Source organism: Hevea brasiliensis, chromosome 8 (genome assembly GCF_030052815.1).
Source record: "Hevea brasiliensis isolate MT/VB/25A 57/8 chromosome 8, ASM3005281v1, whole genome shotgun sequence".
Lineage (NCBI taxonomy): Eukaryota > Viridiplantae > Streptophyta > Magnoliopsida > Malpighiales > Euphorbiaceae > Hevea > Hevea brasiliensis.
The window spans coordinates 93,918,031-93,943,905 of record NC_079500.1 but is presented as its reverse complement, the minus strand read 5'-3'; the positions used below and the strand labels follow the sequence as shown (position 1 = coordinate 93,943,905).

Genomic DNA, 25,875 nt, shown 5'->3' with positions numbered 1-25,875 from the left:
CCCTTATTATTTGTATAATCCCTGATTTAGTTCTTAGTTTGTTGTAATCCCTGATTAGTATTTTTTTTTTCTTCCCTTATTTAGTTAGGCCTTCTTGATATAACTTAAAAAAAAAAAAAGTATAGTTTTGTTACATACAGCTAGCCTAAATTAGTGTGATTGCCCAAGTCTTAGGAGAGCATTAAGCTATCAGTGAAGATTTAGTTCCTAATTTGTTGTAATTCCTTATGATGTAAAGTGCCACATGAAGAAATTACCTTTTAATCTTTTGCTGTGTAAAAAACAAATTAAGGGAAAAAAAAAAAGGTAAACATGATTAGGGGTGAGCAATCGGTTCAAACCGAACCGAACCGAACCGAATTAAATTATCAAAACCGAACCGCCAATTTTAGAAACCGAACCGAACCGAAATTAGTGAAAAACCGAATCAAACCGAACCGCTTTAATTCGGTTCGGTTCGGTTTAAACCGATCAGTTTGATTTTTGATTGATTTTTTAATTTAGACTTGATTTTCAAGTTATTTGGTCTAATTTTAACTTTGGTTTGAACCTAATAACCATTAATCAATGAAATTAAATAATTAATATATATAAAATTAAATATAATTCATAAATTTTCCATAAAAATAAATTAATTCAAAAATCGATTCGGTTCGATTTGACTATATAAATCACTATTCGGTTCGGTTCGATTTTTTCTCTTCAAAACCGAACCGAACCGAAATAACCGAAATTTTTATAAATTAAAACCGAACCGATTAACTTTTAAAACCGAACCGATTGAACCGAATTGAATCGGTTTGGTTCGGTTTTTCGGTTTGAACCGTATTGTGCTCAGCCCTAAATGAAAGGGCAAGTTTTGCGTCCCACATCGGCTGGGAGCAATAGCATATTAACTTTATAAGTCTCCACCAAGGGCATCAAAGGCACTTCACCAGGAGGTGGTGGTTGGGTGCCTCTGCTTGTACCCAGGAAAGTCCCCGGGCCCTTCCTGCAGAGATGCAGTCCCGGAATCGGGAAAACTTAGGCATGGAATTCGATCGCAATTGGCGAGGGGCTGAGACAAGTTTGGAGCCCTCGAATTCTATACTTGAGTCACAGTGGCCGTTGCTTCACAGTTATTCACTTAGCCCGCTCTAGGGTTCTAACAGAACGGGGCTTACGGCCTCCTGGTGTGTTTGCCTTTTTCCTATATAATCCAGGGCATATTTAGGCCACTGTGAGATGTTTTATTCCAAATCATAAATAATTAGCTATCATCTTCAAGTTCTGTTTTTATGTATAATATTGAATCTATTTTCTTTAAATTATTATTTATATTTATTTGTTTTTTTTCCCTTGCACAAAGACGAATGATTTCCATCGAACTTCATAATCCAGGACTTAGTCGTAGCCACAAAGAGAGTTGAATTTTGAAACAGACAAAATATATATTCCACTTACGAATAGATTGAAGAAAAAAGGATGGTGCCCTTCTATGATTTTTTTTCTGTTTTTTATTTCTATCATATCAATTAATACACATCAAGATTTCTTTTTCAAACGATTTTAAAAACATATTTTCTCATGCCAATCTGATATATTTATAATATTTTAAATAATTTTACAGTATTTTTTAACAGAAGTTCTATGCTGTGTTACTGTATACAAAAAGTGGTCCAACGAAGAAAGTATCATGTGCTCTGAAAGTAAGGTGATTCTGTGACACAGTTTGTTGCGTAGGTTACTTTCCACCGTCTTTGGCATCATTGCGACAGACTGGGGAGGAGATCACATAAGAGCGCTACAGCTACCACCTCCACCATTTTCAATTTGTTAACCCCTTGTCATATATGCACAATACATTTCAACCGCATGATTGGACATTTTGGGCATACTGAAATGCTTCAAACGGCAGATTTGCAATCAAAGGGAGCGATCTATATTCTTGTGCTGTTCTCACTCTCTGGATATTCAAACCGGTTGGCTTTGAAAACCTTTGCTGCCATGTGAGAGACATCTGTGTTGTGGAATGTGGATATTTCAAACAAGAAACCAAAATATTAACTGAAAACAATTGTATGGAATCAATCGATGATTTCAGCATCAAAACTAGAATTTATTAATATAAGGAAGAAAAGAAAAACAAATTGAGGTTTTTCCGCCCTTTATCAATTTTTGTTCTCAATTTCATACACATCAATTCATTATAGAAGCTCTAAATAAAACAACTGATAAAAATGAACCATATATTAAAAACTTGGATGGCTCTCTTTGCTCATCCTTGCTGTCTATTTTAGCAATTTTAGCATAAAGAAACAAAGAGAAAAATTTACAACATGAGCTCATATCTTTCTACAACAACCCTTTCTCCTTTATGAAGCACGATAAAAGCACTGACACAGGGATGAGGGGGAAAAATTAGATTAATCTTACACAGCAACTGGTGTGGCTTCATCAAGAGCAAGAACACCTGGAAGTTCTTTGCCTTCCAACAACTCCAAACTGGCACCACCACCAGTTGATATCTAAGATGCTTCTCTTAAGAAATTCAAGTTTCTCTTGGTCACTTAAACCAGGCAAAAATTCACTACAAAAGCCATTGAAAAGCATACCTTGCTGTTGGCATCAGCTGCAAACTTGTCAGCAATGACCACATCAGTAGGCAGCAGTAAAGATACCCCCTTAGCCTTGGCTTTTTCAACAAGTGAAGTTGCAAGATCAAGTTTGTCCTCCTCCACAAGGGATGACCCAACTGAGTACCCTTGTGCCTTGTATAAAGTAAACATCATTCCTCCACCCAATATGAGGATATCAACCTTCCCCAGGAGGGATTCTATCACTCCAATCTTGGTTGATACCTTTAAGCCACCAACAATTGCAGCAAAAGGCTTCTTAGGATTTGCCACAGCTCCAACAAGATAGTCAAGTTCCTAATTGCAAAAAGCACATCAGCATTCTTTCATGAAAGAACAAAGAAAAATGAACAGGCATCTAACACACCTTCTGCATAAGAAAACCGGCAACAGAAGGTTTCAAGTATTTAGCCACACCCTCTGTTGATGCATGGGCTCTATGAGCACTGCCAAATGCATCATTAACGTAGACATCTGCAAGAGCAGCTAGTTTCTTGGAGAATTCAGGATCATTCTTTTCCTCCTCCTTGTGGAACCTTACATTCTCAAGAAGCAAGACACCTCCGTCTGAGAGCTCAGCCACCAGTTTCTCAACTTCCTCACCAATACAGTCATTAGCCATTTTAACCTATTGTATAGAGGAATAAGAAAAACTAAGCAACCCAGATAATCCAAAAACAGAGGAACAGAGAGGGGGGAGTGGAGGAGTAGGAGTTGGGGAGGAGAGGGGACAGAGAGACGAAGGCAAACCTGGACTCCAAGAAGTTCAGATAGCCTAGGTACAAGTGGCTTCAAGCTTTACTTGGGCGTAACACCCTTTGGACGTCCCTGAAAAGCACAATCAGATAAAATAATCATACAAGTGCTCACTATCAAAAATTGGCACAGAATAAAATCATATTTATCACATACTCATTTATTCTATTATGCAACAGACATGTGATTGAAAGGAATGCACATACTTTCATGCCAGTAAGCAAACCATCACTCTAGATCATAGGTTTTGTTCATAGTAAAAGAGCTATCAACTTTTTCATACGCTCATGTAAACAACAGTGCATCTTTCTTCAGCCTGTCACATTTCAGTAATTTTACTCATCTTCAAATCTTAACCCTTTTAAATAACAGGTTTTAGTTCAACTTTCAAAATAATAACAAATATTCCACATAAATGAATATCTTTTATCAATTCCAATTATTTTTGAATAATTTAATGCATCCCATATCACCTCATACGTCTTGGCAACATTACTTCAAGCATAAGGTAGCACACCTCCAGTCTGGATTTTTTTTTTATAACAAATATTCATATTCTTGCCAAAGAAAGTTAAAACTCAATTTTCAAAAAGAAACTGAATATTCCATAAAAATGGATTGCAGAGGTCAGGCATGATCTTTTCATTTAATGATGTCTATGACAAAAATGTATGATATATCTAGATGGACTACAGTCTCACAACGATGGAGAAGAGAAGAAGGAATATCACACTATACACCCCAATAGAGGTTGAGCAAAGGAAAATATAACCTTAATTTACCAATTCCATGAATTTTGATCACGTAAATTCAATCAATAGTCATAACAATGATAAAAAAAATAAAAAAAAAAAAAAAAAAACAAGAATAACATAACCTAGAAAAAAACAAGATTAACATAACCTAGAAGACGAGGAAATTTTCCTCATGGCAGAAAAAGACAAAAAGATGATGCATATTACAACCGACAAAAGGAACTGATAATTCTACTATTACAAGTCCAAGAAGAGCTTTCATTGGGAAGGCCCAGATAGCTAAGCACTGCCTTATCCACATTTAGACAAATGAAGCCATCAAAAGAAACAATAGCAACAAAGAAACTTAAAAATGCTTAGATAAATAAATTTTGTGATGCCCACCTTTCTTCAGTACTAAAAACACTTAGGATTTTTGTTTTTAGTCCTTCAAACTGATCCTTCTACTTGATTAATTGACTAAGCAGATTAATGCCATCCAATTACTACCACAATTACACCAAAGAAAATACACCATGTGTATGAATGTAGGTGTCCTCTCCCAGATATCAAATATGAATATATGACAGATATCATGGCACAAATCCATTTTCAAAGCCACATTTTGCACCAGCAAAAACTATTCCGAAAAAAATAAAAAGCTTATCGGGCAGCGACCACTGTAGATCCAAACAGCTAATTACAGAACCAAGCAGAAATCTGATCAAAAGGGTAAATAGGCACTACTGAAAAATAAAGCTGAGAAGTTGCATAATAATAATTGAAAAAGCCAATTTCACGATAAAAGTAATCACAACCACAAACAATTAAACTATTTTATACATATCCAAAGGAGCTAGCAGGAAGCAAAATAAAGAAATATCAACCAGAGCATTGATAGAAGACAAGCCACAGACCCATTTTATCAAAACAGCATCAGATATCAGAAGAACATGCAAATCTGTTAACATGCGCATGATTCAGGCAAATCCTATAAGCTATATCACAACAATCAAACAGCGTTTTTGTGAGATATCAGAATTACGTGATGTAGATACACATCTGCAGACATATAACCACCAAAAACGCAGATACAACTAGTAGAAGCAATGAAATCAGCACATAAATTAAGGGTCGGGCAAACGAAGAATAACAAATAAACATATCAAGAATCTACAAGGGTAAATATAAGTGATCTAAAGGGAGAGATCAATACAAAAAAAATTTCCAACTAGAACAAGAAATATAACTGGTAAAAAGCATTAAATAAGGCATTGCAAGTATATACCAAATGGGTGCAAAGAATAACTTTGAGCCATGATCCATCAAGTACTTGATGGTGGGAACGGCAGCTCGGATCCTGGTATCATCAGTGATATTGAAGTTATCATCCAAAGGGACGTTGAGATCCACTCTCACAAACACCCCTTCCCTTCAAATCTGCGTCATTTAGACTGCTAACGCTCTTCTTTGTAGCCATATCTCAACACACCTGCAAAAAACCCAGAATAAACAAACCAATACATGAGTACCCAGATCAGTAGAACACGCACACGCGCATATATAAACAAATTAGTATATATAAAATATGATAACAGTGAGTGAAGGATAGTTGCATACAACGAGAAACAAGTAAAGATCAAGACCAGAGCTTTCTGGGTGAAATGAAGAAAAGACAAAGCAAGAAAATAAAGAAGGCTTTAGAAAGAGAGAGAGAGAGAGGAAGATTAGGTGGATTTGTTCGGTCTGGGGCCTTGGAGGCTTCAAAGGCGAAGGGGATTGTGGTTTTTCTTGGGGCGGGGTACACACTGGGCTAGAGATGTCTGCACTATGTAGTACGTGGGTTGGGTTTCTCTGTGGTCCAGCTTAAACCCTTGAGCTGTCGGTTGATGGTTTTGCATTTCACCATATGCGAATCAGATTCCAACTTTTTATTTCATAATTAGTTGAAATTAAGCAAAGAAACAAATAAGTAGAATATAAGAAGAATTCTTCTAGAAGATCACAAGCTTTGACACTTTGACTTTTGCTTTAGAATCTTCGGTTGCGTCAAGTTTAATATTCAATGGTTTTGTAAAGTAAAATAATTCAATTACATTATTTGTAAACATATTTTTTATTTAATTTCAAAATAAATTTTAATTTATTATATCATAATAATTTTAAAAATGAGTATAATAATATTAAGAATGCATCTAATATAAACTTAAATTTATATGAGAACTAACTTAATTATCATTAGATTAAATATTTATATCCACATATACACAGAATTAATTAAAGTGTGTATATATAAAATATATTAATCTATATATAAAAATTTAATCTGATGATAAATATACTCATCTTTATATGAGCCCGAGTTTTAATAGGCACACTCTAATATTAAATTGAAACTTATTACTCTAAGAGATTTGATTTTCATAGCATCTCAATTTTATTTATTTAGGCATTTGAAACATTTTTGTAGGAGATGAAAGTGATGGTATTTGTGGCTAAAGTGCATTTACAGTATTCATCGTGCTTCTCTCTACTTACCTTTTAATAAATCTACTCACATGCTTTGTTTCAAATCATTTTAAATTTTAATTTATTATATCATAATAATTTTAAAAATTAGTATAATAATATTAAGAATGCATCTAATATAAACTTAAATTTATATGAGAACTAACTTAATTATCATTAGATTAAATATTTATATCTACATATACAGAGAATTAATTAAAGTGTGTATATATAAAATGTATTAATCTATATGTAAAAATTTAATCTGATGATAAATATACTCATCTTTATATGAGCCCGAGTTTTAATAGGCACACTCTAATATTAAATTGAAACTTATTACTCTAAGAGATTTGATTTTCATAGCATCTCAATTTTATTTATTTAGGCGTTTGAAACATTTTTGTAGGAGATGAAAGTGATGGTATTTGTGGCTGAAGTGCATTTACAGCATTCATCGTGCTTCTCTCTACTTACCTTTTAATAAACCTACTCACATGCTTTGCTTCAAATCATTTTAAATTTTAATTTATTATATCATAATAATTTTAAAAATGAGTATAATAATATTAAGAATGCATCTAATATAAACTTAAATTTATATGAGAACTAACTTAATTATCATTAGATTAAATATTTATATCTACATATACAGAGAATTAATTAAAGTGTGTATATATAAAATGTATTAATCTATATATAAAAATTTAATCTGATGATAAATATACTCATCTTTATATGAGCCCGAGTTTTAATAGGCACACTCTAATATTAAATTGAAATTTATTACTCTAAGAGATTTGATTTTCATAGCATCTCAATTTTATTTATTTAGGCGTTTGAAACATTTTTGTAGGAGATGAAAGTGATGGTATTTATGGCTGAAGTGCATTTACAGCATTCATCGTGCTTCTCTCTACTTACCTTTTAATAAATCTACTCACATGCTTTGCTTCAAATCATTTTAAATTTTAATTTATTATATCATAATAATTTTAAAAATGAGTATAATAATATTAAGAATGCATCTAATATAAACTTAAATTTATATGAGAACTAACTTAATTATCATTAGATTAAATATTTATATCTACATATACAGAGAATTAATTAAAGTGTGTATATATAAAATGTATTAATCTATATATAAAAATTTAATCTGATGATAAATATACTCATCTTTATATGAGCCCGAGTTTTAATAGGCACACTCTAATATTAAATTGAAACTTATTACTCTAAGAGATTTGATTTTTATAGCATCTCAATTTTATTTATTTAGGCGTTTGAAACATTTTCGTAGGAGATGAAAGTGATGGTATTTGTGGCTGAAGTGCATTTACAGGATTCATCGTGCTTCTCTCTACTTACCTTTTAATAAATCTGCTCACATGCTTTGCTTCAAATCATTTTAAATTTTAATCTCTTATGTTACAAAATAAATATTAAAATCAAAAGAATACTATGATTATAATTGAATGAAAAATATACTCTAAAAGTCTTGCTTTGATCATGTATTCCTTTATAATTGATGGGTAATGAAAGTGTGTATATATAAAATGTATTAATCTATATATAAAAACTTAATCTGATGATAAATATACTCATCTTTATATGAGCCCGAGTTTTAATAGGCACACTCAAATATTAAATTGAAACTTATTACTCTAAGAGATTTGATTTTCATAGAAGTGCATTTACAGCATTCATCGTGCTTCTCTCTACTTACCTTTAATAAATCTCTACTCACATGCTTTGCTTCAAATCATTTTAAATTTTAATTTATTATATCATAATAATTTTAAAAATGAGTATAATAATATTAAGAATGCATCTAATATAAACTTAAATTTATATGAGAACTAACTTAATTATCATTAGATTAAATATTTATATCTACATATACAGAGAATTAATTAAAGTGTGTATATATAAAATGTATTAATCTATATATAAAAATTTAATCTGATGATAAATATACTCATCTTTATATGAGCCCGAGTTTTAATAGGCACACTCTAATATTAAATTGAAACTTATTACTCTAAGAGATTTGATTTTCATAGAAGTGCATTTACAGCATTTATCGTGCTTCTCTCTACTTACCTTTTAATAAATCTACTCACATTCTTTGCTTCAAATTATTTTAAATTTTAATTTATTATATCATAATAATTTTAAAAATTAGTATAATAATATTAAGAATGCGTCTAATATAAACTTAAATTTATATGAGAACTAACTTAATTATCATTAGATTAAATATTTATATCTACATATACATAGAATTAATTAAAGTGTGTATATGTAAAATGTATTAATCTATATATAAAAATTTAATCTGATGATAAATGTACTCATCTTTATATGAGCCCGAGTTTTAATAGGCATACTCTAATATTAAATTGAAACTTATTACTCTAAGAGATTTGATTTTCATAGCATCTCAATTTTATTTATTTAGGCATTTGAAACATTTTTGTAGGAGATGAAAGTGATGGTATTTGTGGCTGAAGTGCATTTACAGTATTCATCGTGCCTCTCTCTACTTACCTTTTAATAAATCTACTCACATGCTTTGCTTCAAATCATTTTAAATTTTAATTTATTATATCATAATAATTTTAAAAATGAGTATAATAATATTAAGAATGCATCTAATATAAACTTAAATTTATATGAGAACTAACTTAATTATCATTAGATTAAATATTTATATCTACATATACAGTGAATTAATTAAAGTGTGTATATATAAAATGTATTAATCTATATATAAAAATTTAATCTGATGATAAATATACTCATCTTTATATGAGCCCGAGTTTTAATAGGCACACTCTAATATTAAATTGAAACTTATTACTCTAAGAGATTTGATTTTCATAGAAGTGCATTTACAGCATTTATCGTGCTTCTCTCTACTTACCTTTTAATAAATCTACTCACATTCTTTTCTTCAAATTATTTTAAATTTTAATTTATTATATCATAATAATTTTAAAAATTAGTATAATAATATTAAGAATGCATCTAATATAAACTTAAATTTATATGAGAACTAACTTAATTATCATTAGATTAAATATTTATATCTACATATACATAGAATTAATTAAAGTGTGTATATATAAAATGTATTAATCTATATATAAAAATTTAATCTGATGATAAATGTACTCATCTTTATATGAGCCCGAGTTTTAATAGGCACACTCTAATATTAAATTGAAACTTATTACTCTAAGAGATTTGATTTTCATAGCATCTCAATTTTATTTATTTAGGCATTTGAAACATTTTTGTAGGAGATGAAAGTGATGGTATTTGTGGCTGAAGTGCATTTACAGTATTCATCGTGCCTCTCTCTACTTACCTTTTAATAAATCTACTCACATGCTTTGCTTCAAATCATTTTAAATTTTAATTTATTATATCATAATAATTTTAAAAATGAGTATAATAATATTAAGAATGCATCTAATATAAACTTAAATTTATATGAGAACTAACTTAATTATCATTAGATTAAATATTTATATCTACATATACAGAGAATTAATTAAAGTGTGTATATATAAAATGTATTAATCTATATATAAAAACTTAATCTGATGATAAATATACTCATCTTTATATGAGCCCGAGTTTTAATAGGCACACTCAAATATTAAATTGAAACTTATTACTCTAAGAGATTTGATTTTCATAGAAGTGCATTTACAGCATTCATCGTGCTTCTCTCTACTTACCTTTAATAAATCTCTACTCACATGCTTTGCTTCAAATCATTTTAAATTTTAATTTATTATATCATAATAATTTTAAAAATGAGTATAATAATATTAAGAATGCATCTAATATAAACTTAAATTTATATGAGAACTAAATTAATTATGAATAAATTAAATATTTATATCGAGACATACATATAATTAATTAAAGTGTGTATATATAAAATGTATTAATCTATATATAAAAATTTAATCTGATGATAAATATACTCATCTTTATATGAGCCCGAGTTTTAATTGGCCCACTTTAATATTAAATTGAAACTTATTACTCTAAGAGATTTGATTTTCATAGCATCTCAATTGTATTTATTTAGGCGTTTGAATCATTTTTGTAGGAGATGAAAGTGATGGTATTTGTGGGTGGAGTGCATTTACGTTCATCATGCTTCTCTCTACTTACCTTTTAATAAATCTCCTCACATGCTTTGCTTCAAATCATTTTAAATTTTAATCTCTTATGTTACAAAATAAATATTAAAATCAAAAGAATACTATGATTATAATTGAATGAAAAATATACTCTAAAAGTCTTGCTTTGATCATGCATTCCTTTATAATTGATGGGTATTGAAAGGGCAAGTTCTGCATCCCACATCGGCTGGGAGCAATAGCATATTAACATATACAGAGAATTAATTAAAGTGTGTATATATAAAATGTATTAATCTATATATAAAAATTTAATCTGATGATAAATATACTCATCTTTATATGAGCCCGAGTTTTAATTGGCCCACTTTAATATTAAATTGAAACTTATTACTCTAAGAGATTTGATTTTCATAGCATCTCAATTGTATTTATTTAGGCGTTTGAATCATTTTTGTAGGAGATGAAAGTGATGGTATTTGTGGCTGAAGTGCATTTACAGCATTCATCGTGCTTCTCTCTACTTACCTTTTAATAAATCTACTCACATGCTTTGCTTCAAATCATTTTAAATTTTAATTTATTATATCATAATAATTTTAAAAATGAGTATAATAATATTAAGAATGCATCTAATATAAACTTAAATTTATATGAGAACTAACTTAATTATCATTAGATTAAATATTTATATCTACATATATAGAGAATTAATTAAAGTGTGTATATATAAAATGTATTAATCTATATATAAAAATTTAATCTAATGATAATTATACTCATCTTTATATGAGCCCGAGTTTTAATAGGCACACTCTAATATTAAATTGAAACTTATTACTCTAAGAGATTTGATTTTCATAGCATCTCAATTTTATTTATTTAGGCGTTTGAAACATTTTTGTAGGAGATGAAAGTGATGGTATTTGTGGCTGAAGTGCATTTACAGCATTCATCGTGCTTCTCTCTACTTACCTTTTAATAAATCTACTCACATGCTTTGCTTCAAATCATTTTAAATTTTAATTTATTATATCATAATAATTTTAAAAATGAGTATAATAATATTAAGAATGCATCTAATATAAACTTAAATTTATATGAGAACTAACTTAATTATCATTAGATTAAATATTTATATCTACATATACAGAGAATTAATTAAAGTGTGTATATATAAAATGTATTAATCTATATATAAAAATTTAATCTGATGATAAATATACTCATCTTTATATGAGCCCGAGTTTTAATAGGCACACTCTAATATTAAATTGAAACTTATTACTCTAAGAGATTTGATTTTCATAGCATCTCAATTTTATTTATTTAGGCGTTTGAAACATTTTTGTAGGAGATGAAAGTGATGGTATTTGTGGTGAAGTGCATTTACAGCATTCATCGTGCTTCTCTCTACTTACCTTTTAATAAATCTACTCACATGCTTTGCTTCAAATCATTTTAAATTTTAATTTATTATATCATAATAATTTTAAAAATGAGTATAATAATATTAAGAATGCATCTAATATAAACTTAAATTTATATGAGAACTAACTTAATTATCATTAGATTAAATATTTATATCTACATATACAGAGAATTAATTAAAGTGTGTATATATAAAATGTATTAATCTATATATAAAAATTTAACTGATGATAAATATATTCATCTTTATATGAGCCCGAGTTTTAATAGGCACACTCTAATATTAAATTGAAACTTATTACTCTAAGAGATTTGATTTTCATAGCATCTCAATTTTATATATTTAAGTGCATTTACAGCATTCATCGTGCTTCTCTCTACTTACCTTTTAATAAATCTACTCACATGCTTTGCTTCAAATCATTTTAAATTTTAATTTATTATATCATAATAATTTTAAAAATGAGTATAATAATATTAAGAATGCATCTAATATAAACTTAAATTTATATGAGAACTAACTTAATTATCATTAGATTAAATATTTATATCTACATATACAGAGAATTAATTAAAGTGTGTATATATAAAATGTATTAATCTATATATAAAAATTTAATCTGATGATAAATATACTCATCTTTATATGAGCCCGAGTTTTAATAGGCACACTCTAATATTAAATTGAAACTTATTACTCTAAGAGATTTGATTTTCATAGAAGTGCATTTACAGCATTTATCATGCTTCTCTCTACTTACCTTTTAATAAATCTACTCACATTCTTTGCTTCAAATTATTTTAAATTTTAATTTATTATATCATAATAATTTTAAAAATTAGTATAATAATATTAAGAATGCATCTAATATAAACTTAAATTTATATGAGAACTAACTTAATTATCATTAGATTAAATATTTATATCTACATATACAGAGAATTAATTAAAGTGTGTATATATAAAATGTATTAATCTATATATAAAAATTTAATCTGATGATAAATGTACTCATCTTTATATGAGCCCGAGTTTTAATAGGCACACTCAAATATTAAATTGAAACTTATTACTCTAAGAGATTTGATTTTCATAGCATCTCAATTTTATTTATTTAGGCATTTGAAACATTTTTGTAGGAGATGAAAGTGATGGTATTTGTGGCTGAAGTGCATTTACAGTATTCATCGTGCCTCTCTCTACTTACCTTTTAATAAATCTACTCACATGCTTTGCTTCAAATCATTTTAAATTTTAATTTATTATATCATAATAATTTTAAAAATGAGTATAATAATATTAAGAATGCATCTAATATAAACTTAAATTTATATGAGAACTAACTTAATTATCATTAGATTAAATATTTATATCTACATATACAGAGAATTAATTAAAGTGTGTATATATAAAATGTATTAATCTATATATAAAAACTTAATCTGATGATAAATATACTCATCTTTATATGAGCCCGAGTTTTAATAGGCACACTCAAATATTAAATTGAAACTTATTACTCTAAGAGATTTGATTTTCATAGAAGTGCATTTACAGCATTCATCGTGCTTCTCTCTACTTACCTTTAATAAATCTCTACTCACATGCTTTGCTTCAAATCATTTTAAATTTTAATTTATTATATCATAATAATTTTAAAAATGAGTATAATAATATTAAGAATGCATCTAATATAAACTTAAATTTATATGAGAACTAACTTAATTATCATTAGATTAAATATTTATATCTACATATACAGAGAATTAATTAAAGTGTGTATATATAAAATGTATTAATCTATATATAAAAATTTAATCTGATGATAAATATACTCATCTTTATATGAGCCCGAGTTTTAATTGGCCCACTTTAATATTAAATTGAAACTTATTACTCTAAGAGATTTGATTTTCATAGCATCTCAATTGTATTTATTTAGGCGTTTGAATCATTTTTGTAGGAGATGAAAGTGATGGTATTTGTGGCTGGAGTGCATTTACAGCGTTCATCATGCTTCTCTCTACTTACCTTTTAATAAATCTCCTCACATGCTTTGCTTCAAATCATTTTAAATTTTAATCTCTTATGTTACAAAATAAATATTAAAATCAAAAGAATACTATGATTATAATTGAATGAAAAATATACTCTAAAAGTCTTGCTTTGATCATGCATTCCTTTATAATTGATGGGTAATGAAAGGGCAAGTTCTGCATCCCACATCGGCTGGGAGCAATAGCATATTAACATATACAGAGAATTAATTAAAGTGTGTATATATAAAATGTATTAATCTATATATAAAAATTTAATCTGATGATAAATATACTCATCTTTATATGAGCCCGAGTTTTAATTGGCCCACTTTAATATTAAATTGAAACTTATTACTCTAAGAGATTTGATTTTCATAGCATCTCAATTGTATTTATTTAGGCGTTTGAATCATTTTTGTAGGAGATGAAAGTGATGGTATTTGTGGCTGAAGTGCATTTACAGCATTCATCGTGCTTCTCTCTACTTACCTTTTAATAAATCTACTCACATGCTTTGCTTCAAATCATTTTAAATTTTAATTTATTATATCATAATAATTTTAAAAATGAGTATAATAATATTAAGAATGCATCTAATATAAACTTAAATTTATATGAGAACTAACTTAATTATCATTAGATTAAATATTTATATCTACATATATAGAGAATTAATTAAAGTGTGTATATATAAAATGTATTAATCTATATATAAAAATTTAATCTAATGATAATTATACTCATCTTTATATGAGCCCGAGTTTTAATAGGCACACTCTAATATTAAATTGAAACTTATTACTCTAAGAGATTTGATTTTCATAGCATCTCAATTTTATTTATTTAGGCGTTTGAAACATTTTTGTAGGAGATGAAAGTGATGGTATTTGTGGCTGAAGTGCATTTACAGCATTCATCGTGCTTTTCTCTACTTACCTTTTAATAAATCTACTCACATGCTTTGCTTCAAATCATTTTAAATTTTAATTTATTATATCATAATAATTTTAAAAATGAGTATAATAATATTAAGAATGCATATAATATAAACTTAAATTTATATGAGAACTAACTTGATTATCATTAAATTAAATATTTATATCTACATATACAGAGAATTAATTAAAGTGTGTATATATAAAATGTATTAATCTATATATAAAAATTTAATCTGATGATAAATATACTCATCTTTATATGAGCCCGAGTTTTAATAGGCATACTCTAATAGTAAATTGAAACTTATTACTCTAAGAGATTTGATTTTTATAGCATCTCAATTTTATTTATTTAGGCGTTTGAAACATTTTCGTAGGAGATGAAAGTGATGGTATTTGTGGCTGAAGTGCATTTACAGCATTCATCGTGCTTCTCTCTACTTACCTTTTAATAAATCTGCTCACATGCTTTGCTTCAAATCATTTTAAATTTTAATCTCTTATGTTACAAAATAAATATTAAAATCAAAAGAATACTATGATTATAATTGAATGAAAAATATACTCTAAAAGTCTTGCTTTGATCATGTATTTCTTTATAATTGATGGGTAATGAAAGTGTGTATATATAAAATGTATTAATCTATATATAAAAACTTAATCTGATGATAAATATACTCATCTTTATATGAGCCCGAGTTTTAATAGGCACACTCAAATATTAAATTGAAACTTATTACTCTAAGAGATTTGATTTTCATAGAAGTGCATTTACAGCATTCATCGTGCTTCTCTCTACTTACCTTTAATAAATCTCTACTCACATGCTTTGCTTCAAATCATTTTAAATTTTAATTTATTATATCATAATAATTTTAAAAATGAGTATAATAATATTAAGAATGCATCTAATATAAACTTAAATTTATATGAGAACTAACTTAATTATCATTAGATTAAATATTTATATCTACATATACAGTGAATTAATTAAAGTGTGTATATATAAAATGTATTAATCTATATATAAAAATTTAATCTGATGATAAATGTACTCATCTTTATATGAGCCCGAGTTTTAATAGGCACACTCTAATATTAAATTGAAACTTATTACTCTAAGAGATTTGATTTTCATAGAAGTGCATGGTGAGACAAGATTACTAAATCAAAACCAGATTTAAAGAACATTAATTGATTACAATACAAAATCCAGAAGCAGAAGCGGATTATTTAGCTACCTTCACACTACAACTACACATGAGAAGAGGAGGTGTAATCAATTAATGTTCAACTACAACTACAACTACACATGGTCAAGAGAGTGAAAACAAGAGAGAAGAAAAAGAGAGCACAATTGAAGAAAATTCAGTCGAGAGCAAGAAAAATGAAAAAGAAGAAGAAAGCAAAAGTGAGCAAGATGAAGGAGAGAAACCATACATCCCACCTGAACCTTACAAACCCACCCTTCCCTACCCTCAAAGATTCATCAAGCATAAACTAGACAAACAATTTGGCAAATTCCTTGAAGTGCTAAAGAAGTTGTATATCAATGTGCCATTCACTGAGGCACTATCCCAAATGCCAAGTTATGCCAAGTTTTTGAAGGAGATTCTTTCCAACAAGAGAAGGCTAGAAGATTATGACACCATCAACTTGGGAGAGCAATGCAGTGCTATAATTCAGAAAAAGTTACCTCCTAAACTCAAAGATCCGGGTGTGTTTTCCATCCCTTGTCATATTGGTGATAATTGTGTGGCAAATGCCTTATGTGACCTTGGAGCTAGTGTCAGCCTAATGCCACTTTCAATATATGAGAAGTTGAATATGGGAGAATTGAAGCCCACAAACATGTATCTTTCATTAGCTGACCGTTCAATTAAGTATCCGGAAGGCATTCTTGAAAATGTGCCTATCAAGGTGGGGAAATTCTACATTCCGGTGGACTTTGTCATTTTGGATATGGAAGAAGACACAAAAGTTCCTATCTTATTGGGAAGACCCTTTTTGGCAACAGCTGGTGCATTAATTGATGTAAAGGGTGAGCAATTGACACTTAGAGTGGGAGATGATCAAATGATATTCAACATCAATCCAGCCATGAAAAGGAAACATGAAGAAGTTGAGTCTTGTTTGCGGGTAGACATTATTGAAGAGATTGTTCAAGAGCATTTCAGAAAAAGCTATCCACAAGACCCACTTGAAAATTGCTTAGTCCATGGTGGGAGCATTGATGATGATAATCACAACATGGCTATTTTTGCGCAATACTTGGAAAGCTCTCCACCACATCCTGAAGCCACAATTTTTCAACTTGAAGGAGTACAAAATTTGGAGATCAAACCACCATCATTAAAGGTAGAGGATGCCCCAAAGGTAGATCTTAAACCTCTTCCTTCCAACCTCAGGTATGCTTTTCTTGGACCCAATGAAACATATCCTGTTATAATTAATGCATGTTTGACTGATATTGAGATTGACAAATTGTTGAGAGTTTTGAGAAAATATAGGAGAGTTTTGGGTTATGCAATTGATGATATAAAGGGAATTAATCCAACAGTTTGTATGCATAGGATTTTCCTTGAGCCAAATAGTAAACCTTCCATTGAACACCAAAGAAGATTGAATCCTACAATGAAGGATGTTGTGAAAAAGGAAATCCTAAAATTACTAGCTGCTGGAATTATTTACCCTATTTCTGACAGTGAGTGGGTTAGTCCTGTGCATGTTGTACCAAAGAAAGGTGGGGTGACAGTTGTTAAAAATGAAAATAATGAATTGATACCCACTAGAACTGTTACAGGTTGGAGAATGTGCATAGACTATAGGAAGTTGAACAATGCTACAAGAAAAGACCATTTTCCCCTTCCTTTTATGGATCAAATGTTAGAGAGATTAGCCAAGCATTCATTCTTTTGTTACTTAGATGGATATTCTGGTTTCTTTCAAATTCCAATACATCCTGATGACCAAGAAAAAACTACCTTTACCTGTCCCTATGGCACCTTTGCCTATCGAAGGATGCCATTCGGATTGTGTAATGCACCTGGCACATTTCAAAGATGCATGATGGCCATTTTTTCTGATTTTATTGAAGAAATTATGGAGGTCTTCATGGATGACTTTTCAGTTTATGGTACTAATTTTGATTCATGCTTGACTAATTTGTCTAAAATCTTGCAGAGATGTGCTGATAATGATTTGGTGTTGAATTGGGAGAAATGCCACTTTATGGTCCAAGAGGGGATCGTTTTAGGGCATTTGATCTCCAATAGGGGAATTGAAGTGGATAGAGCTAAAATAGAAATTATTGAAAAAATGCCCCCTCCAACCACTGTCAAAGGAGTGCGAAGTTTCCTTGGACATGCTGGGTTTTACCGGCGATTTATTCAGGATTTTTCTAAACTTGCTAAACCCTTAACAAATCTTTTGAATCATGATGTTAAATTTGATTTTAATCAAGATTGTATGGTTGCTTTTTGCAGGTTAAAGACGGCCTTAACAACAGCTCCTATCATGCAACCCCCAGATTGGACTTTGCCATTTGAAATCATGTGTGATGCAAGTGAGTTTGCTGTTGGAGCTGTCCTTGGCCAGCGGAAAGATAAGAAACCTTATGCCATTTACTATGCAAGCCGAACCCTTGATGAAGCCTAAGTCAATTACGCTACAACTGAAAAGGAGTTCCTTGCGGTAGTATTTGCACTTAATAAATTCCGTTCTTATTTGGTCAACTCAAAGGTAATTGTTTTCACTGATCATGCAGCAATAAAGTATTTAATGAGCAAGAAAGAAGCTAAATCTAGGTTGATTAGATGGATATTGTTACTTCAAGAATTTGATTTGGAAATAAGAGATAAAAAGGGTGTTGAGAATGTGGTGGCTGATCACCTTTCTAGGATAAAAACTGAAAATAAAGATGATGAAATTGTGCCAATTGATGAATTTTTCATAAATGAGCAGTTGTATGTGTTGAATTCTGCACTTCCATGGTTTGCTGATATTGTGAATTTCTTGTCTTGTGGTGTCTTGCCACCTGATTTATCTTGGCAGCAAAAGAAAAGATTCTTGCATGATGTTAAATTTTATTCTTGGGAAGAACCTCTTTTGTTTAGGAGATGCAATGATGGAATAATTAGAAGATGTATACCAGAGGAAGAAATAAATGATGTTATTTACCATTGTCATTCCTCTGAATATGGTGGTCATTTTAGTGTCTCAAAAACTGTTGAAAAAGTCTTGACATCAGGTTTCTATTGGCCTAAAATGTTTAAACATGTGAGAGACTTTGTAAGCAAGTGTGATAGGTGCCAAAGGGTAGGCAACATTTCCAAAAGAGATGAGATGCCTCAACAGTCCATATTAGAAGTTGAATTATTTGATGTGTGGGGAATTGATTTCATGGGGCCATTTCCATCTTCTTATGGGAATAAATATATCTTGGTAGGGGTGGACTATGTATCTAAATGGGTAGAAGCTATTGCTACACCTACCAATGATGCAAAAGTTGTGGTGAAATTTCTGAAAAAATTTGTTTTGACCAGGTTTGGTGCCCCACGTGCCATAATCAGTGATGGTGGTAGCCATTTTTGCAACCACCAATTTGAAAAATTGATGAGAAAATATGGGGTAAAGCATAGGATTGCCACACCATATCACCCTCAAACAAATGGCCAAGTAGAAATCACAAATAGAGAAATCAAGCAAATCTTGGAGAAAATCACAATAAGTCCGTAAAAGATTGGTCCCTTAAATTAGATGACACTCTTTGGGCATATAGAACAGCATTTAAAACCCCCATAGGAACTACACCTTATAGGTTAGTTTTTGGGAAATCATGCCATTTGCCCGTAGAGTTAGAACATAAAGCTTATTGGGCCATAAGAGCAATCAATTTTGATTTACAAGCTGCTGGACACAAAAGACTTTTGCAACTTGATGAGTTAGAAGAATTGAGACTTGATGCTTATGAAAATGCTAAGATCTATAAAGAAAGAACAAAAAAATGGCATGATAAGCATATCAAGAAAAAGGACTTTAAAGAAGGAGATTTGGTTCTCTTATTCAATTCAAGGTTAAAATTTTTTCCAGGAAAATTAAAATCAAGGTGGTCAGGCCCATTCAAAATTGTGAAAGTTTTACCTCATGGTGCTGTGGAAATTTTTGGTGAAAAATCTGGTAATTTCAAGGTAAATGGACAAAGGTTGAGGCATTATTTAGCTGGTGAGCCAATTGAGAAAATAGCAACTTGCTATCTTTCTCATTCTCCATGAAATTTTGAGTAAGTATGGTCAAGCTAAAGACCTAAACTTAGCATTTTTGTGCATAACTCCCAATTTTTCTTTCATTTGTTTTAAGATTTTTTTTTTTTTTTATATACTCCTTATTCAGAGTTTAACATTGTTCTAATTTCCTTGTGCAGATGGGATATAATGCATTGCAAGCAAATGAGCATAAAAAAAAAAAAAAAAAAAAAAAAACATTTCATGTCTTTATTTTAGTTGCTTAACTAATTAGTATTTTGAACTTGTTTAGTTAATATTTTGCTTGTGTTGTTTTTATTTTACTTGAACCATTTACTTATTCAGTTTTTTTTAGTTCCTCATAAAATACATTTTTATTTTATGATTTTAGTACATTGCTCACTTGCTTTTATGTGCTACTTCGAATTCACACTTGATGGTTACATTTTTGAGCTTAACTTCCTATTTCAACTTTTTGAGTTTAATTGATTTAATGGATTCCATTGCACTGTTTCTTTTGCAATGAGTGCAGCAGCTGTCCAAATTTTACTTAATTAAATTGGCTGCACTTCAATGAGGTAACACTTCTTATCTCAGCTTGTGTCATTTTCAACACAAGTTGTGCTATCGCTTATGCAACAGGGTAATAATTCTTTATGCACATATAGCCAAATTATCCCATTCCTTGCACTATTTTAACATTGAGGACAATGTTCATTCTGAGTATGGGGGAGAGGGTAAATTTTTTGCAAAAATTATTTTTTTTTTTTCCTTGTAAAAATTATTTTTCTTTTTCATTTGCATATAGCTTCATATACTTAGTTATGCATACTTAGTTGCATATAGGTTGACTATACATTTACACTCATGCATATCATTCACTCATTTAAAATTTTTGAATTTTTTAAACCAGTCTTTGAATTCCATAAGCCACTTATTCAAGCAAACCAACTTGCCTTTAGATGGTTAGTGGAATGAAAGTTCCAGCTGGGTACAAAGTCTTAAGCATTATTCTTTCTCTTACTTAATAGCTGAAAATTAATACATTCATCTAGGTATGCAGATTCTGATTAGTTATTTTGAGTTTTGAGTGTCTGGATAAGCCTTTAAGGAAGAAAATGGTCATTGTCGTCTCACCATTCCTAGAACAAGCATCTTAGATCTTTCAAAGCGAAATTTTTAACTTGCATTTGATAAGAATATGATTTAGGCATTTCTTCATATTTTAAACCTCACATTTAGCCTTAACCTACCTTAATCTCATTTTAACCCTTGCAAACCCCCTTGAACCTTAAATCCCTAATTTCTTTGGAACCCAAATCATTTACCTAGCCATTAAACCTAAACACTACCACCTATCTATGAGAATAGTATTTTAGCAATTAAGTGCATAAAAAAAATGATAATATAAAAATAAAAATAAAAATAAAATAAAAAAATCTCGGAGGATTGAAACATCTTGAAAAGTGCTAAAATAATTGTGAAAAGTTGAAAAGGTCACCAAAATATCCCAAAGGTAATTTTGGGTGTGACGTGAAATAGGGACACATACAAAATCAAAAATAAAAATATATAAAGTAGTCCCTTTATATAATCATTGCGATAGCACTTGAGATTCATTGTGAATTTCTTTCCTCTTGATATAAAAAAAAAAAAAAAAAAAAAAAAAAAAAATTTTTTGGATGCACTTTGAGTTTCATAATTAATATTATTCTCATATTTTGTTTACCTTATTCCCTTTCTTTGTTAACCACAATTTTACCCCATTAGACCCCATTACAACCCTTAAAAAGACCTAATGATTCTTTGAAAAATGCTTGTTACATTAGTAGAGTTAGATCTTTTATGCTTGCATATTGGTTTGGCAATATAATCTTCCATACATTACTCACCATCTATTTGAGACACATTGGCTATCTATTTCATTTAGGTTTGTTTTGGCACAATTGACTCTTGTAGCTGGTTGGTATTTGTTGCTTGGGTTGATTGGTTAATTCTTAGCTATTCTGTAATTATTGAGAGTGCTTGCTTCATTCTTTGTGCTTTTGCTGGTGGGAATTTGGAATGTTGGTGGCTAGAGGTAAGTTGGTGGTTTGGATTAGTGAATTTTGTGTTTTCAAAGACTGATTCTATTCCCTTCCAAATGAGTTTTAATGAAATTTTGCTTGAGGACAAGCAAGAGTTTGAGTATGGGGGAATTTGATGCATGCATTTTAGATCATCATTTAGGAGTAATTTTTGCATATAATTTACCCTTGTTCATAGCCATTATTATAGATATTAGTATATATTTAGTCAATTTTACAATTTTCACGTTTCTTAGTTTAATTTTTGAATTTATTTGCTTTGTAGGTTAAATCTGGAGAAATTTGATGAATTTTGATCAGAGTAGCCATTTGGAGGAGATTAAAATCGAATTGCAAAAAATTTTGAAGTTGAGAAAAAAATGGCCGAGAGCGACACAACCTGCAGCACAACCGAATTAGCTCATGTCGCAGGTTGTGTCGATCGTCAGATATTCACGCCGAGAGCGACACAACCCGCGACACAACCGACTCGGCTTATGTCGTTTTTACTGGAAAATTGTTGACGTGGCATTTCCGTTACTCCAGCTTTTTACCTCACCTTTTCTGGATCCTTCCCCCTTTTACCCATTCTAGAACAGTCCCTTAGCCTATATAAAGACCCATTTTATCACTTTCTTTCTATATAGAGAGCAAGGGAGGCATTTTTTGGCAAGATTAGAAAGAGAGAAGGGAGCACTTTCTGCATTTCTTCTTCCAGCAGCAGCAAGGATCAAGTTTCTGCACTTTTCTGCAGAGATCCTGCTGCAGATTTGCTGGGTTTTTCTACCCCTTTAAGCTTACATTTCCATTATTTCTTCATTTCTTCATTTGGGTTTATCTTTAAACAATGATTTGTGAGTAGTTTATTGAGATTCTAGAGATGGGTTTGTAAATATTGATTTGTTTTGTGGTTTTGAACTGATTTAGCCATTTAAATGAAGATTGTTATATTTTGATTTATTGCTTGTGTGCTTATTTCCTTGCTTGATGAATGGGCCCTCATTAAGTTAAGTTTTAATCCTTAATAGATGGACTGAAAAGTGAATATTGGGGATAGATAATCTTGCAATAAACTTTATTTTCTTGGTGTTAGACATAAGCTAAGAAGATTAAGGGGAACTTTCCAAAAATCAATTAGAGCATTAATTGGGTTTTTGTTAGATTTGAAATACCGTGAAAACAGGGTTTGATTTAATGAAAACCAATTTTGAGATGCTTGAAAAAGGTTTCAAAAATTTAAGAATTGATTTCCCTCAAAATTGCAATTCTCATGTGTTTGGCTAAATTAGGGAAAAATCACATGCAAACAATATTGAAAATCCAATCTCTAGAATCAATTTATTTTTCATTGAAATTAGATATAAATCCTCCAAACCTCATAAATAGCAATTTAAATTTAAATCCAATTTAAATCCAATTTCTATAATCACTTTATTTTTATTTTTATTGAATTTAGATTTAATTCCTCTCAATTTCATAAATAGATATTTCAAATTAATTTTTGGGTAATCTAGTTTAATTAATTTTAGTTAATTGATTGATCTAGTTTTAATTCCTCAAATACCAATTTTAATTCCAAATTTCATTTTACATCTTTAATTTTTATCTTAATTTTAATTTTTAGATTTTATTTTTAATATCTTTTAATTTTTGTCATTCTAATTAGCTTATACTTTTATTTCCAATTTAAGCACAATTCCCTGTGGGATCGATATCAATTTTTAAAACTATACTACTGTGACCCGTGCACTTGCGGATATACACACAGTATCACCCCTCTCTACAGTGGGCGACAACCTCACTCCATGAGCTGAAAACCACTCTCTTCAATGGGTAAAAGCCAAATAACCTTTTTCATCATTCTCCTATTTATAGTGTTAATTCCCTCAATCCTTATCTGATTAGGAGTCTCACTCAATATAGAAATAATACTAAAATAAGAATTCTACTCATTATAGGAAATATTCCTCTATCCTATTGAGAAATATTTCTCCCACTCAAATTAGAAAAATATCTCTCTCTAAATCTCATTAGGATTTTAAGTCATAATTCTAACAATCTCCACCTTGACTCAAAATCTATCAACCATTGCATACCTCAAATTCTTGGCCACCACCATTATTGCATGTGCGATTTTCTACATGTCGCAACAGCTCCACCTTCAACCAAACTCACCAAGATCATCCCCATGCTCTGATACCAATTTGTTGTGCATTTGGAAGCGTGTAAACTGCAAAGAGACAAAGCAAACACATAAAATACCAATATTTACGTGGTTCATCCTCACAACATAGGGCTACATCTACGGGCATGCCATCTTTCACTATCAACAATAATAAATCATCATCACAAGCTCATAGTTATACTACCCATCAACCCAATTACACCTAAGAGAACCCATACAACATAAACCTGCTCATAGTAAATATATTAGTTAGTCCCTCTTAATCTCCTCTAGACATAACCCAATATATTTATTATTACAACACTACACATGGGCAAGAGCCCTCTCACTAATAGACAAGAATTCCTTCCTCTTGAATTCTATGTCCTTACCTACTTTAGGCCGAAACCTCTCTCCTTGCAATGAGCAAGTGCCCCTTGTCAATGGGTGAGCCAAATCCTTAGCAATTGACAAAGCCCCTCTCTACAATGGGTGACGGCCTCACTCCATAGACTAAAGCCACTCTTTTCAATGGGCAAAAGCCAAATAATCTTTTTCATCATTCTCCTATTTATAGTGTTAATTTCCTCAATCCTTATCTAATTAGGAGTCCTACTCAATTTAGGAATAACACTAAAATAAGAGTTCTACTCATTATAGGAAATATTCCTCTATCCTATTGAGAAATATTTCTCTCAATCAAATTAGAAAAAGATCTCTCTCCAAATCCCATTAGGATTTTGAGTCATAATTCTAACAGTAATCATTTCAAAAAATAATTTTAAAATCTAAATTAAAAAATTTTTAATTTGCTAGTGTATTCATATCAAGTTATGAGAGAGAAGATTCATCCTAATAAATTTTCATTTTTCTTTTCATTTTGAAGAAAAAGGTGAATAAAAATATTAAAAAGAAAAAAAAACACTTTTACAAGGCAAAACTGATCAACATTACAACAGTGGCATTAATAAGGGTCTGGCTTAATAAACAAATAAATATAAGATAGATTTAAAAAAATAAATGTGTAAAATTTAGGATTTTTTAGGTTATTAGGGCATAATTTAATAATAAAAAATTATCTTGTCAAGATTTTAGAAAACTTGTTATTCTATAGAACCAAATTTTTAACCACTCTTTCACCAAACCATTGAGAGAGACTTATTTATAGGCTAATTATTATCTCGTCCCTTTATTCAATGGTTGCCTCCAAATTT

General features: G+C 29.9%; 1 protein-coding gene across 1 annotated transcript; it reads right to left on the bottom strand.

Moving 5' to 3' along the window:
* Positions 1 to 1,450: 1,450 nt before the first annotated feature.
* LOC131182350 (phosphoglycerate kinase, cytosolic-like) lies at positions 1,451 to 4,170 on the bottom strand. The gene is made up of 4 exons (XM_058151655.1): positions 3,366 to 4,170; positions 2,983 to 3,243; positions 2,595 to 2,912; positions 1,451 to 1,999 (listed from the first exon to the last, which is right to left on the bottom strand). Exons 2-4 carry the CDS (start codon positions 3,235 to 3,237, stop codon positions 1,847 to 1,849), a joined length of 726 nt encoding a protein of 241 aa, XP_058007638.1. The 5' UTR covers positions 3,238 to 3,243; positions 3,366 to 4,170; the 3' UTR covers positions 1,451 to 1,846.
* Between the last annotated feature and the right edge of the window lie 21,705 nt (positions 4,171 to 25,875).